Source organism: Megascapheus bottae, chromosome 10, assembly GCF_031878675.1.
Source record: "Megascapheus bottae isolate mThoBot1 chromosome 10, mThoBot2.hap1, whole genome shotgun sequence".
NCBI lineage: Eukaryota > Metazoa > Chordata > Mammalia > Rodentia > Geomyidae > Megascapheus > Megascapheus bottae.
In genome coordinates this window covers 7,825,401-7,837,741 of record NC_143518.1, presented here as the reverse complement: position 1 = coordinate 7,837,741, position 12,341 = coordinate 7,825,401, and the positions used below count along the sequence as shown (strand labels likewise).

Here is a 12,341-nt window from a genome sequence, read left to right as displayed (position 1 = left end):
GCCCCTGAGAGGGTATTTCTAAAGCTGTACCAACTTTATTTTTCGGGAATTCTGGTGTTCAATAAACATCTCACCTCTTCACATCTTGTGAAGAGTGATGGAGGTCCCAACGCAAGCACACACCAGGAACATACATGTGGGCTGAGCCCTGTGGAGACAAACTGCCATGGCCTGAGCATTTTGAGCTGGGATAGCTGCCCAGAGTGAGTGAGACTTTTGCTCCACTTCCTACCACAGGTAGGCCAGTGGTGTCCTAGGAAGCACTGAAATAGATTGTTTTCCTTCCAGACTTCAAGTCTATCCCCACCCCCTCTAGCTTTGTTGGTCTGTATTTTCATTTTCACTCTGACTTCTTGATTCTTATTTGTCCACATTCACTTGCCAGGTCTAGATTTTAAAAATAATTGAGATGAATTTCACATGATATGTGCATTAAGCACATATGCAGTATTGTATAACTATCACTTCTGGTTAGTTCCATCCCAAGAGAAAAACCTGTGCCTGTCATTTTCCCCTCTTCCAGTTCTGAACAATAATTAACCTGCTTTGTCTCTAAATTGCCTATTCTGGGTATTCCATAAAAATGGAATTGCATAATAGGTAATCTGGGGTCTGGCTTACTTCACTTAGTATTATGGTTCATTTAACATTGTACCATGAAACAACATTTCATTGATTTTTAGAACACAATCTATAAGCCAATCACCAGCTGATGAGTATTTGGGTTGCATATACCTAGGAGTGGATTGGCTGAGATGTGTTGCTTTGCTCCTTATCCAGAAACCCAATAAACATTGGCTTTTAAAGATGATTAGCTGTTTGTACTTTACTGCATTTCTGAAACTGACAATCCAACAAGCTTTACACCAGAGTTCCCCAAGTGGAACTTTCTGTAAATGGGAACATTTTCACTATGTTCTATAACATGATAACCACTGGCTATGCAAGACCAGTGCATCAGTGATAAATCTTAATTAAAATATGCATCTATGTGATAAATCCTAATTTAAAAAGCAAATATCCCCTGTGGCTTGTAGCTGTGTAGACAGCTTAGCTTTGAAGGTGAAAACTGCAAAAATTGACATGCCTCACAGTGCATTAGATTTTCCTTTATAAATGGTGATATCTGAAACATCTATACCCAGCCTGAGAAAAATGCTTCAAATTATTGAAGGGTTCAGGAAGCTATGACAGCCTATACAGAGCGGTAACTGTATACATCATTTAACATAGGATTGAAACCCTCACTAAAAACCTAAGGGAGAGTCTGAAGATCAGCTCTTGCAGTTTTGTTTCACTGAAGAGGTGCCCACTTGTATGTTGCACATTTTATGTGTGTGTGTGTATATATACATCTCTATACTTACATATAGCAAATAGTGTGGTTGAGACCCACAGTGTTAAAGCAGTTTTCTACCCATTTTTATATTTTGATGTGACTAGTTCTGTAGCACTGGGATATTTTCTAAAATAGAAGACTTGTGGTTAGTTCCAGATGGTGTCTATGGAGTCCTGGTTTGAGTAGACCCAATTTTAGCATAATGTATATTATATAGGAAATTATATAATATATTATGTAATATTCCTGAATTGTCTTGCTGACCTGTATTTATGGTCAAATGAATTCCTGAAAACAGTATCTGAAAAACAGAAGATTAACTGGGTGAGGTCTAATTTTATGGCTCTATTTGAAAGGAACATCAAATAATATGTTTAATACTCTCAACCATATGAGGTGGATACTATTAGCAGGACCATTTCTGTTAATTTTGTCTGGAGTTCTCCAATCTCCATTGTAAGACTGTAGAGGCCAATCATCTTCCTCAAAATTTACTTTCAATTACTTTTCTGGTTCTAGCAAATATGCACGTGCTGTTTATAAGTTCGCTAAAATGAAAATTTAAATTTAAACGTGCTAAGTTCCCTATCTAGCTTTATCCCTACCTACCTAGGTAAAAATTCTCCTGAAGAACGTAAGGTCCTCGGTCGACCAACTCAAAATTTCCAAACAACTACATTTCAGGGCTATGTCTCTCCCAATCTCTGGACGTTAAGATACTCCGAAAACGCAACCATTTTGTTTAAACGTTGAAAATAGCTCGAGCAAACACTTAAAAAAAAAAAAAAAAAACCCTTGGAAACCCCCGTACAATTTTTTTTTTCGCACTACGTTTATGAATTTGTCTTACAAATGAAACACCAAAGTTCGCATTACGACTAGATTGTAATAAAGACGGCGGTTTTGATCGCTCAAAGCGCTCCACATTTTAAAGGGAAAACCCAAGATCTACCCATCAGCAGCACCCTGCGAATTCTAGCTGGCGAACCGTCCACACTCGCTCTCTGCAGTCCAAGGCAAGGCCAGTTGGACGTATAAGGGGCAGTGGGGTCGGGGGGGGGGGGGCTGGGCGGGCTGAGACTCGGAAGTGTCCTCCGGCCGGGCGGCCGCTCCCCAGCCCCGCAGCCTCTCCAAGCACGCCTCTGGGCATGGTTTTGCAGTCCTCCCGGCTGGTCTGAACCTTACATTGCAGAAGGGTCAGAGGGGCCTGGACCCTGGCCAGTGTCAACAGGCCGCCCGCTCAGTGTGGCTCTTTTCCTTGAGGCAGTGGGTGGCTCTTAAAAGAGCCTTTGGTGCCCGTCAAAGGGCCCGCGGGGAGCGGCAGGACCTCACTTGCCCTTGGCCTTGTGGTGGCTCTCCGTCTTCTTGGGCAGCAACACAGCCTGGATGTTGGGCAGGACGCCGCCCTGCGCGATGGTCACGCGGCCCAGCAGCTTGTTGAGCTCCTCGTCGTTCCGGATGGCCAGCTGCAGGTGGCGCGGGATGATGCGCGTCTTCTTGTTGTCTCGCGCCGCGTTACCCGCCAGTTCCAGGATCTCGGCGGTCAGATACTCGAGCACTGCAGCCAGGTAGACCGGCGCTCCGGCACCTACGCGCTCAGAGTAATTGCCCTTGCGGAGCAGCCGATGAACGCGACCCACGGGGAATTGGAGGCCCGCACGAGACGAGCGTGACTTGGCCTTAGCGCGCGCCTTACCTCCCTGCTTGCCACGGCCAGACATTTTCAACACACAGGCACTGGATTCAGAGCAAACCGACAGTAACGCGGAGGATAACGGAACTTCCAGCTCCAGCGAGTCCTTATATGTGATCCAGAGGTAGGCTAGACGGCGCCATTTGATTGGATGGAGTCAGAAACCAATCACAGGAGGAATCAGGCATCTCCTAATTTGCATATGTCTTTCCCGGGGATGACATAACGTGATATTTTTATCCAATAATAGATGAACACTGTAGGATCCTTCATTTGAATACAGAGCATATAAGTAGAGTCAGTCCAGCCGCTGCACGTAGACTTTCAGACATCTACCAACATGCCTGATCCCTCCAAATCAGCTCCGGCCCCCAAGAAAGGGTCCAAGAAGGCCGTCACCAAAGCGCAAAAAAAGGATGGTAAGAAGCGCAAGCGCGGCCGCAAGGAGAGCTACTCCATCTACGTGTACAAGGTGCTGAAGCAGGTGCACCCCGACACCGGCATCTCGTCCAAGGCCATGGGCATCATGAACTCCTTCGTCAACGACATCTTCGAGCGCATCGCCAGCGAGGCGTCTCGCCTGGCGCACTACAACAAGCGCTCGACCATCACGTCCCGCGAGGTGCAGACGGCCGTGCGCCTGCTGCTGCCCGGGGAGCTGGCCAAGCACGCCGTGTCCGAGGGCACCAAGGCCGTCACCAAGTACACCAGCTCCAAGTGAGGCGCGTCCCGGACGCCCCCAAACCAAAGGCTCTTTTAAGAGCCACCCATACACTCGATAAAGGGTTTTGAACACGGTGACCGGTCCCTCATGTGTGGCCGTGAGCCCCGGTGGTTCCCCATGGCTGGGTGCGGTCGAGTCTGAGCGGTTGGTTGGAAAGAGACGCTCGAATCAGTGATCACGGCCAGGCGGGATGGGGCACTGGGGGGTGGAGGAAACTGCTCTGGGCCGGGGAAAGCCTCCAGTGTAGGGGGCTGGTTCCTAAGTCACTCCCCGGAAATAATCGTGCCTCCTCCCTCCCTGCTCTCGGTGGGGGAGGACAAAGGGGAGCGAGACCTGGGGCCTGAGGGAACCTGGGGTGTTGTGGCGCTGCCCTGGCGCCGGACTCTGCATCTCCTCGCCTCGATTCCTGGTCTGGGTGGGACTGTCTTCTTTAGCCCCGTCCCCCAGCAGTGAGCATTCCGGGAGGAGGCTTGCCTGGCGGGCTCGGAGAGTGACATCCACGCCCCCCGCGGCGGGCAGCCCACCACCACGAGATGGGGGAGGGGGCCTCAGTCAAGAGAAAATGATTTTTATCAGGAAGTGTGGTTGTCTCTTCCCATTGTGTGTGTGTGTGTGTGTGTGTGTGTGTGTGTGTGTGTGTGTATAGTAACGCAGCTCCACTTTTCACATTCGTGGCATTTATTTGGAGAGTGCCATTTTGTTCAGGAAAGCTCCCTGGCTGAAGTCTTGGCTGTGGAAAGGACATGCTCTACTTTTTTCATGGTTTAGGTTTTGTTGATGGAATGCTGCGAGTGGTTGTGGGAATAATAAGATCATTGCCATTGTCTCCCGCGAGGAATAAAAACATTCTGTAAAGGCAACTTTTCCTTTTTTTTTTCCCTAATCGCTTTTCCAGGGCATTCCATCCGGTGCCTGAATTGGTCCGGAAGGGTGGGGCTGGGGAGGAAACGTCACCAGCAAACATCCTTCTGACAATGGTTTTATCACAGCTCCCGGGTGCCTGCATCCTCCACTCGAAAGAATTTTGGAAAACTTCACGATTCAAGGATGTCATCTAAAATACTTCAATCTTAGATTGCAAGCATGCACTGCTTTACATAGGAATTAAACATGCCAATTGGCATGTCAATTTGATCCCATGATCAGTTCTTACATGAAACCTTCAATAGATACTTGAGAGGATTATTTTCTCTGAACTGATTTTTTTGGTTTTCCTTCTGCCTCAATATCATCCTAAGCAGTTATGTGTATGGAAATTATATTTTAACCAATTACTCTTAATAGTAAAACTATCCATTCAAATTTAGATGTGCTAGGCAAGGCTTTGAGGGATAAAAAAATAAAATTAAATTAAAATACCAAGATTGTTCAAAACAAATTCGTATTGATTTTCAAATAAAATAGTAAAATTGAGTCAATGAAATAGGAGGGAAAAGCATAAGGGCTTCCTGGGTATTGAACCCAGAGTGTCAGGTATGCTAGCCCTTTTGTTTCACCACGGAGCAGCATTCCCAGCCCTCTCCCCTCCACTGCCTTGATTATTTCGTGCCTGCAGCACACAGGGTCACAGACAGAATCTTGTTATGGTTCCAATGCCAGCAAAATTGATACCACGTCCTATTTCTTTTGCTATCTTTAAAAAAAATGCTACACGGGAATAGGAATTTTATCAGCTATTTTTGTTTTCAATTCATTGCTTTCCTAGTTATGATCCAGAAGTTAAACAATGATCCATCATCAAATGCAAGTGGGATCTGTCAACAGTCTTAAATACTCTCCAGAAATAAGATTTGTATACACAACTATAGAGTCTAGTCTTCTCTACTATAAAGCAGGTGCCCGGGCCTGAGTTTGGCCTAGTGGTAGAGTGTTTGCCTAGCATGCACCAAGACCAGGGATTCCATTCCTCAGTATCACATACATAGAAAAAAAGCCAGAAGTGGTGCTTAATTCAGGTGGTAGAGCTCTAGCCTTAAGAAAGACTAAGGACAGTGATCAGGCCCTGAATTCAAGGCCCAGGACTGGCAAAATAATAATAATAATAATAATAATAACAACAACAACAGATGCCAGATGATAGAAATATTGAAGCTGGCTCTCAGCCTCTTGCTATCTTAAAGCACGTGCTTTTGGATTCCACACTCATCCCCTGGAAATGAGCTGTGTAGGAGGGGGCAGGACAACATTTAAAACATTCAGAGAGGAGAGTGCCAGATTATTGACGTAGCCATGAAAGCGATCAAATAGGATACAAACATTGCACAGAATTGACTGTGTGCATGTTTGTACAAACTTATACAGAAAAACACTTTAAAATTAGTAGTTTTCACTGTAGTAAGCACCCCAAATTTTGGGAAAGATAATAGTAATAGTTTCTTTTTAATTGTCAAACTCTTGATTTTTTTGTTGTATTTTATTGCCGAGGTGATGTATAGAGGGGTTACAGTTACATTCATCAGGTAGTGGGTACATTATCAAACTCTTATAGTACTCTACTAACATACTTCAATCAGGAACACTTGAGTAATATCTTTATGTCAAATTAATTGAATATTGAATGCTTTCCTTTTTTTCCCTTAATAGACAAGTCAGGATACACTTTTGTTCATAAAGCTATTTCTAAGCATATTATGTAGACTAGACTAATTACCACAGCATGTTGATTAGCTAATAACATAGGAGTATTCTTCAAAAGTTTTTAGACATTTATGAAGGAAGCAAAAGAGAATCATAAAATTATAAAATATGTTATTTTTCAATGATTCACTTAAATTTGGTGCCAGGAACACTGGAAATAGACCAGATTTTCCTCATACGTTAAAGGATACAGAGGAAATCCATTAGAAATCCTTGCTTCTGAAGATGTTAATAGTAAAAGGCACTCTCTTAGGAGAGTTTGAATAGAAATAAATGTAATCTGCCCTGTGTTTTCAGTACAACTTTTTACAATCTTTATTTTTCCTCTGTCTCTCTGTCTCTCTCTGTCTCTCTGTCTCTCTGTCTCTGTCTCTCTCTGTCTCTGTCTATCTGTCTCTTCCCTCCCTCTCTCTCCCCTCAGTGGTCAGACCCCAGGTGCTGTCCCTGAGCTCTTTTGCTCAAGGTTAGCACTCTACCAATTTGAATCACAGCATCACTTCTGGTTTTCTGGTGGATAACTGGAGATAAGAATGTCATGGACTTTCCTGCCCAGGTTGACTTTGAACTACAATCCTCAGTTCCTAGCCTCCTAACTAACTAGGATTTATAGGTGTGAGCCACCAGCAGCTAGCCAATTTTTATCAAAGAAAAAAGATTAATAACTGCCATGTACTAAATGTCAGAAACATAATTCAATAAATTTAGCGGCCAGCATACTAAACTGTCAAAGAAAACATTTTTATATGAAGATTCTTTTTTTTTCTGCCAGTCCTAGGGCTTGAATTCAGGGCTTCTTTGTGCTCAAGGCTAGCACTCTATCACCTGAGCCACCACACCAATTCTGGCTTTTTCTGCATATGTGGTACTGAGGAATTTAACCCAGGACTTCAGGCATGCTACGCAAGCACTCTACCACTAGGCCGCATTCCCAGCCTCAACTATTTTTATTAATGTCATGTTAAACAACTAGAACATGTGTAGGTAACCAGTTTCAGAACCATCTATATAAGATAGCTTCAAAAATGTATGTTTGCTGAATTCACATAAACCCAGGAAATTTGACTATCAGTCTCTTCGTGTACATACATATCAAAACATTTCTGTTCTAAAAACCCTTACTATATACCAAAAATGATACCTTACAAAATTATTTAAGTCAGGGGGCCAGGAATTTGGCCTAGTGGTAGAGTGCTTGCCTAGCATACACAAAGACCTGGGTTCGATTCCTTGGTACCACATACATAGAAAAAAGCCAGAAGTGGTGCTGCGGCTCAAGTAGTAGAGCTCTAGCCTTGAGAAAGTCCAAGGACATTGTTCAAGCCCTGAGCTCCAGCTCAGGACTGGAAAAAAAAAAAAAGAAAAAGAAATGGAAAGACTTGGAAAAAATCATATTAAGTGAAGTAAGCCAGACCCAAAGGAACATAGGCTCAATGGTTTCCCTCATTTCTAATAATTAGTACACATCTAGAACTCTCCTAGCACAGGATCACAATAGCTCAAAACCTAGGTACAGAAGGTCATATAGGATGAGACTAAATGAGAGGATCTCTAGGATGTGGAAACAAGAGCTTTGTCTTGTGTGATTGTTGTTCTTAATGTACTGTTATTTCTCTTCTCTTTTTAGTCCTTTGGTCAATCTCATATTGTTAATGTATCTGACTTTGTTACTTGATATATTGTGTATATGTTTATTTGAAATAGGAAAGGGGGGGAACCAAGATGATTAGGAGGGGGTGGGGAAGAGAAATGGGGACAAAAACATGAGAAGGGCGTATCAGTGTGTGAGAAGTAATGCACCTATTATCTGTCGAATGTAACTGTAACCCTTCTATACATTACCCTGACAATAAAAAATAATAATACAAATTTTTAAAAGAGTGGGAAAAGAAAGAAATGCAAAAGAAGCCAGACGTTGGTGGCTCAGCTGTAATCCTATATATTCAGGAAGCTGACATGAGATCTGAGGATTGGTTCATAGTCAGCCTGGGCAGGAAAGTCTGTGAGGTTCATATCCTCAATTAACTACCAAAAAGCTGGCAATGCTGTCGTGGCTCTAGCTCCGAGTTCAAGTCCCAGGAGTATAACAAGAAAAAAAAAATCTTGCCAGAAAATTTACAACAAAATAAAAATCCGGTAATCTTATGTGGCCTGCAAAATGGCTTTAAAATCAAGTTTAAAAAAAATGTCTAGATATGGAACTCAGGCTTAGATTTTTCAAAGGTACTAATTTACTTTATTAAGATGGTTTTTTAAATCATTTTAGGCCTATATTAATTTATGTTCATATGTATGTTTTTGATACATATATACTCGTGGAAACACACACACACACACACACACACACACACACACACACACGGAGTAAAAAAATGAAAAGGAATCTTCATTTACGAGGATGGAAATACGTATGTGGATGAATACCAGAATCTTTTAGCTGGGAAGAATTTAGTTGAGTAAGATGGAGATGAAGTCTGTGCACCAGTTTGTTTTCAGCTGGTGCTCCACCACCCGAACCATGCCTCCATTTGGCCTTCCAAATGGAATGTTTAGCATAATAGAAGCTGTGTAAGGGAAACGCTGTTGAAGTGTTAACTCTGGTAAGCTCACAAAGTCTAATTGTGGAAAGGGGCGGTAAGGAAGGACCCCGAGAGGGCTGGTTTCAGGCACCAACCGAAGCAGAGCAACAACCAGGGCTTCACCCACGAAGAGACAAGGAAGGAGCTGGGGAGAATGGCACAAAACCCTACTGGTGACCCAAGTCTCCTACCACACCGAGGAGGCAGAGGCCACTCGGAGGCACCACCTTCTGCATTGCTGCCTCCTCGTTCCTCTGGCTGTAGTGCGATCGACCCAGCAAGCGTTTTTCTCACACTGTCAGCAGGTGCCATTGTAACCTAGGGACCTAATTTTATTTCCCGAACGCCCCCCGCCCCCCACCTCGCGTATTGTACCCACCCCAATGGCCCCGTCTGAATCCCAGATCCTAACCACACCAGGTTGCAGGCTCCTTTCTGAGCTTGGAGGTGGCTCTTAAAAGAGCCTTTGGTTTGGGGGCGTCCGGGACGCGCCTCACTTGGAGCTGGTGTACTTGGTGACGGCCTTGGTGCCCTCGGACACCGCGTGCTTGGCCAGCTCCCCGGGCAGCAGAAGGCGCACGGCCGTCTGCACCTCGCGGGACGTGATGGTCGAGCGCTTGTTGTAGTGCGCCAGGCGAGACGCCTCGCTGGCGATGCGCTCGAAGATGTCGTTGACGAAGGAGTTCATGATGCCCATGGCCTTGGACGAGATGCCGGTGTCGGGGTGCACCTGCTTCAGCACCTTGTAAACGTAGATGGAGTAGCTCTCCTTGCGGCCGCGCTTGCGCTTCTTACCATCCTTTTTTTGCGCTTTGGTGATGGCCTTTTTGGACCCTTTCTTGGGGGCTGGAGCAGAGCGGGAGGGCTCCGGCATTTTGAGACGGAGACAGCACCTACACGAACTGCAACACCGCCAAGGAAGGGCTATTTGTCAGCTTTATATTCAAATGAGGTCTTGAAATCTGTGGCGTTTGATTGGACGCCCCGTTCCCGGTCCCAGGGAAAATGTATGTAAATAGGAGATGCGGGCCGCTCCTTGTGATTGGACCGTGGTTTAACCAATCCGAAAGCGCATCGGCCGCGGCCCAGCAATCGGACAGCGCATCTTTGTTGAAACCCTTTGTTTTCACCCGAGGGACAATCTTGATGTTTGTCTCAAGTCTGGACTTGGCTCAAAGGGGAATGACATCTGGCTTCTAGCCCGCGTCTTGGACTTTGATTATGAAGCAAATTCTCTGGCTCATTTTCTTGTTAGGTAGGAAGAGGAAGCTTGATGCTCTTTTCCCTAGAGAGGTAGGAACTGGCAGCTTCTAACTGCCTTCAGCATTTATTTCCTGCCGCCTCTCCCACATCCCCTCCCCTGCTCCAAATGAGATATTTCTACCAAAATTTAAGAGTAAAATGCGATGGTTCGCTAGGAAATACTGAAAATATACCACACTTCATTAAAAAAAATTGTCACGAAACTGTTTCAATTGATAGCCATAATGCAGAACGCGCGATGTATACAATTTCATGTTTCCTATTGTCTCCGGAGATTTTAACTGTTACTGTCGGTACCTTTATTGCTGTTACTGCGATTACCCATGGAACGCAGTCTTAAGACATCCAGGGCAGAATTCTGCCTTCCCTATTACAATAATTTCCAAAATAGAAACAGCAGGCTGTTCATTTACATGTCTCAGTTATTTGAGCATCCCCTGGAGAGCTGAGTAGAAAAACAGACTGTTAGACCTAAATGCATATGGACTGAATCGGAATTTTCATGTAGAAAAGACTCTGGTACATTTAACAATTTAAGACATCCCAATCTTGAGGCTACTTATCTGCCCTTTGGTCCAGTAATTTACTGATTTTTCTTCATCTGTAAAAATGAGGCTATTCATACCTACTTGATAGAGTTGCTGTAAGTTGATGTAGGTGAAGCACCTGACAGAATGGGCGAAGCACCTGACAGGGTCCTTATATCTAGTGCTTAATTCCTATTAGCTCCTTATCTCTCAGCTACCAGCTGCTGAGCTGCCCCAGAGACCTCCTTCCAGCTAAATCACATAAATAAACAGCCTAGCCTTTCTTTCCCCTGCCAGAACCTGTCTGTAGGGTGAAACAGATGCCAAGTCAACGTTTGGAAAACATATAAGCCTGTGAAATAGGCAATGTCCTTTGCATTCAACTACACTGCTAGCTGAGGTCTAATTCAGCATTTTATGTTACTCTTTTAATATCCATAGGTATGTAATATAGATATAGCTGATCATAAATAGACAAATACTGTGTAAAATTAGTAAACTGCGGGGTGGGGGTTAAGGACTTTAGTTTCCAGAAAGAGGAAGAAGCTTCAAAGGTTTTTAAAACAAAAGAAATCATATGCCAAAAAAAAACTCTATAAAAATGAAAACCAACAGAGAGAGAGGGAGAGAGATAGAAAGAGAGATTAAAGTAAAATTATTTAATAAAGGAGACAAAAGAGTATTACTAATACATAAAACTCTTAACATGAATAATAAAAAAACAGTTTCCAAAGTAGTCTAAGAATATGAAAAGTGAGACATGAAAACACATGGATGTTTTTAAGATGCATGTTTAAACAAAGACATCAGTTTTAAGCCATTAAAATGATAAATATAAAAATAATACTGAGTGCTGGCATGTGTATTGCCACTTTTGTGCACTGCATGGAAGAAGAAACAAGTTGGCAGTACACATCAGTAGTCTTTACATTATATTCTTTGATCCAGAAATCTCACTGTTGAATGTCAGCATACTAGGAAATAATGAGGTTGCAAACCAAGACTGTGTTTGCAATAAGAAAAATCAGAGACAACTAGGTCTAACCATCCAGTATTGGAGTATTAGGAAAAGAAGCCATGGCTCACTTTTATGATAGAACATAATGAACTCATTAAATATGTTTAAGGCTATTCAACGAGGAACAATATTAAATGAAACAATATTAGATACAACTGAACTCTCCCATTGACATCATAATGCTAAATTAAAGGATATAATGGAAACCATTTCCTCTCTGTTCCTGATTCCTTTCTCCCCTCCAAGCCATCCACCCTCCCATGCCTCCCAGAACAAAAGGTTTCCCAACACCCTCACTGTCTCAGGGGTCCTCATTACTTTTCATTCCTTCCCTTTTGTTACAGACTGTCCTTCCTATAAGCACTTCTCTGAGCATCTGTTCAAAGACAGAAGAGGCTTTTTATATTTTCTTAACCATCTCAAAAGACAACTCTCTCAATCGACACCATAAATACTTTGCTATGCCTCACTGCTGCTCCAATCAGTTCTTAAGACATTTAGCTGTTTTTCTATCTCCTGCCTTCATGTCTGAAAGCTTCCCTTCTTTACGGCATGAATAAATGA

General features: G+C 43.5%; 2 protein-coding genes across 3 annotated transcripts; one reads left to right on the top strand and one right to left on the bottom strand.

Moving 5' to 3' along the window:
• Nucleotides 1–2,394: 2,394 nt before the first annotated feature.
• LOC150057394 (H2B.U histone 2) lies at nucleotides 2,395–9,843 on the bottom strand. Of its 2 annotated transcripts, XM_090340172.1 has the most exons (3): nucleotides 9,768–9,843; nucleotides 7,595–7,610; nucleotides 2,395–3,076 (listed from the first exon to the last, which is right to left on the bottom strand). In XM_090340172.1, exons 1-3 carry the CDS (start codon nucleotides 9,841–9,843, stop codon nucleotides 2,668–2,670), a joined length of 501 nt encoding a protein of 166 aa, XP_090196298.1. In that variant the 3' UTR covers nucleotides 2,395–2,667. The 2 variants fall into 2 exon arrangements, with proteins under 2 accessions (XP_090196298.1, XP_090196297.1); XM_090340171.1 differs by lacking the exons at nucleotides 2,395–3,076; nucleotides 7,595–7,610 and having other exon boundaries at nucleotides 9,463–9,843.
• H2bc26 (H2B clustered histone 26) lies at nucleotides 3,029–3,833 on the top strand. Its single transcript, XM_090340170.1, has one exon. It carries the CDS (start codon nucleotides 3,373–3,375, stop codon nucleotides 3,751–3,753), a length of 381 nt encoding a protein of 126 aa, XP_090196296.1. The 5' UTR covers nucleotides 3,029–3,372; the 3' UTR covers nucleotides 3,754–3,833.
• Nucleotides 9,844–12,341: the final 2,498 nt, after the last annotated feature.

Bases quoted from the DNA above. Each gene is read 5' to 3' on its own strand.
- H2bc26 (XM_090340170.1), top strand. From the start codon at position 3,373: ATGCCTGATCCCTCCAAATCAGCTCCGGCCCCCAAGAAAGGGTCCAAG.
- LOC150057394 (XM_090340172.1), bottom strand. From the start codon at position 9,843: ATGCCGGAGCCCTCCCGCTCTGCTCCAGCCCCCAAGAAAGGGTCCAAA.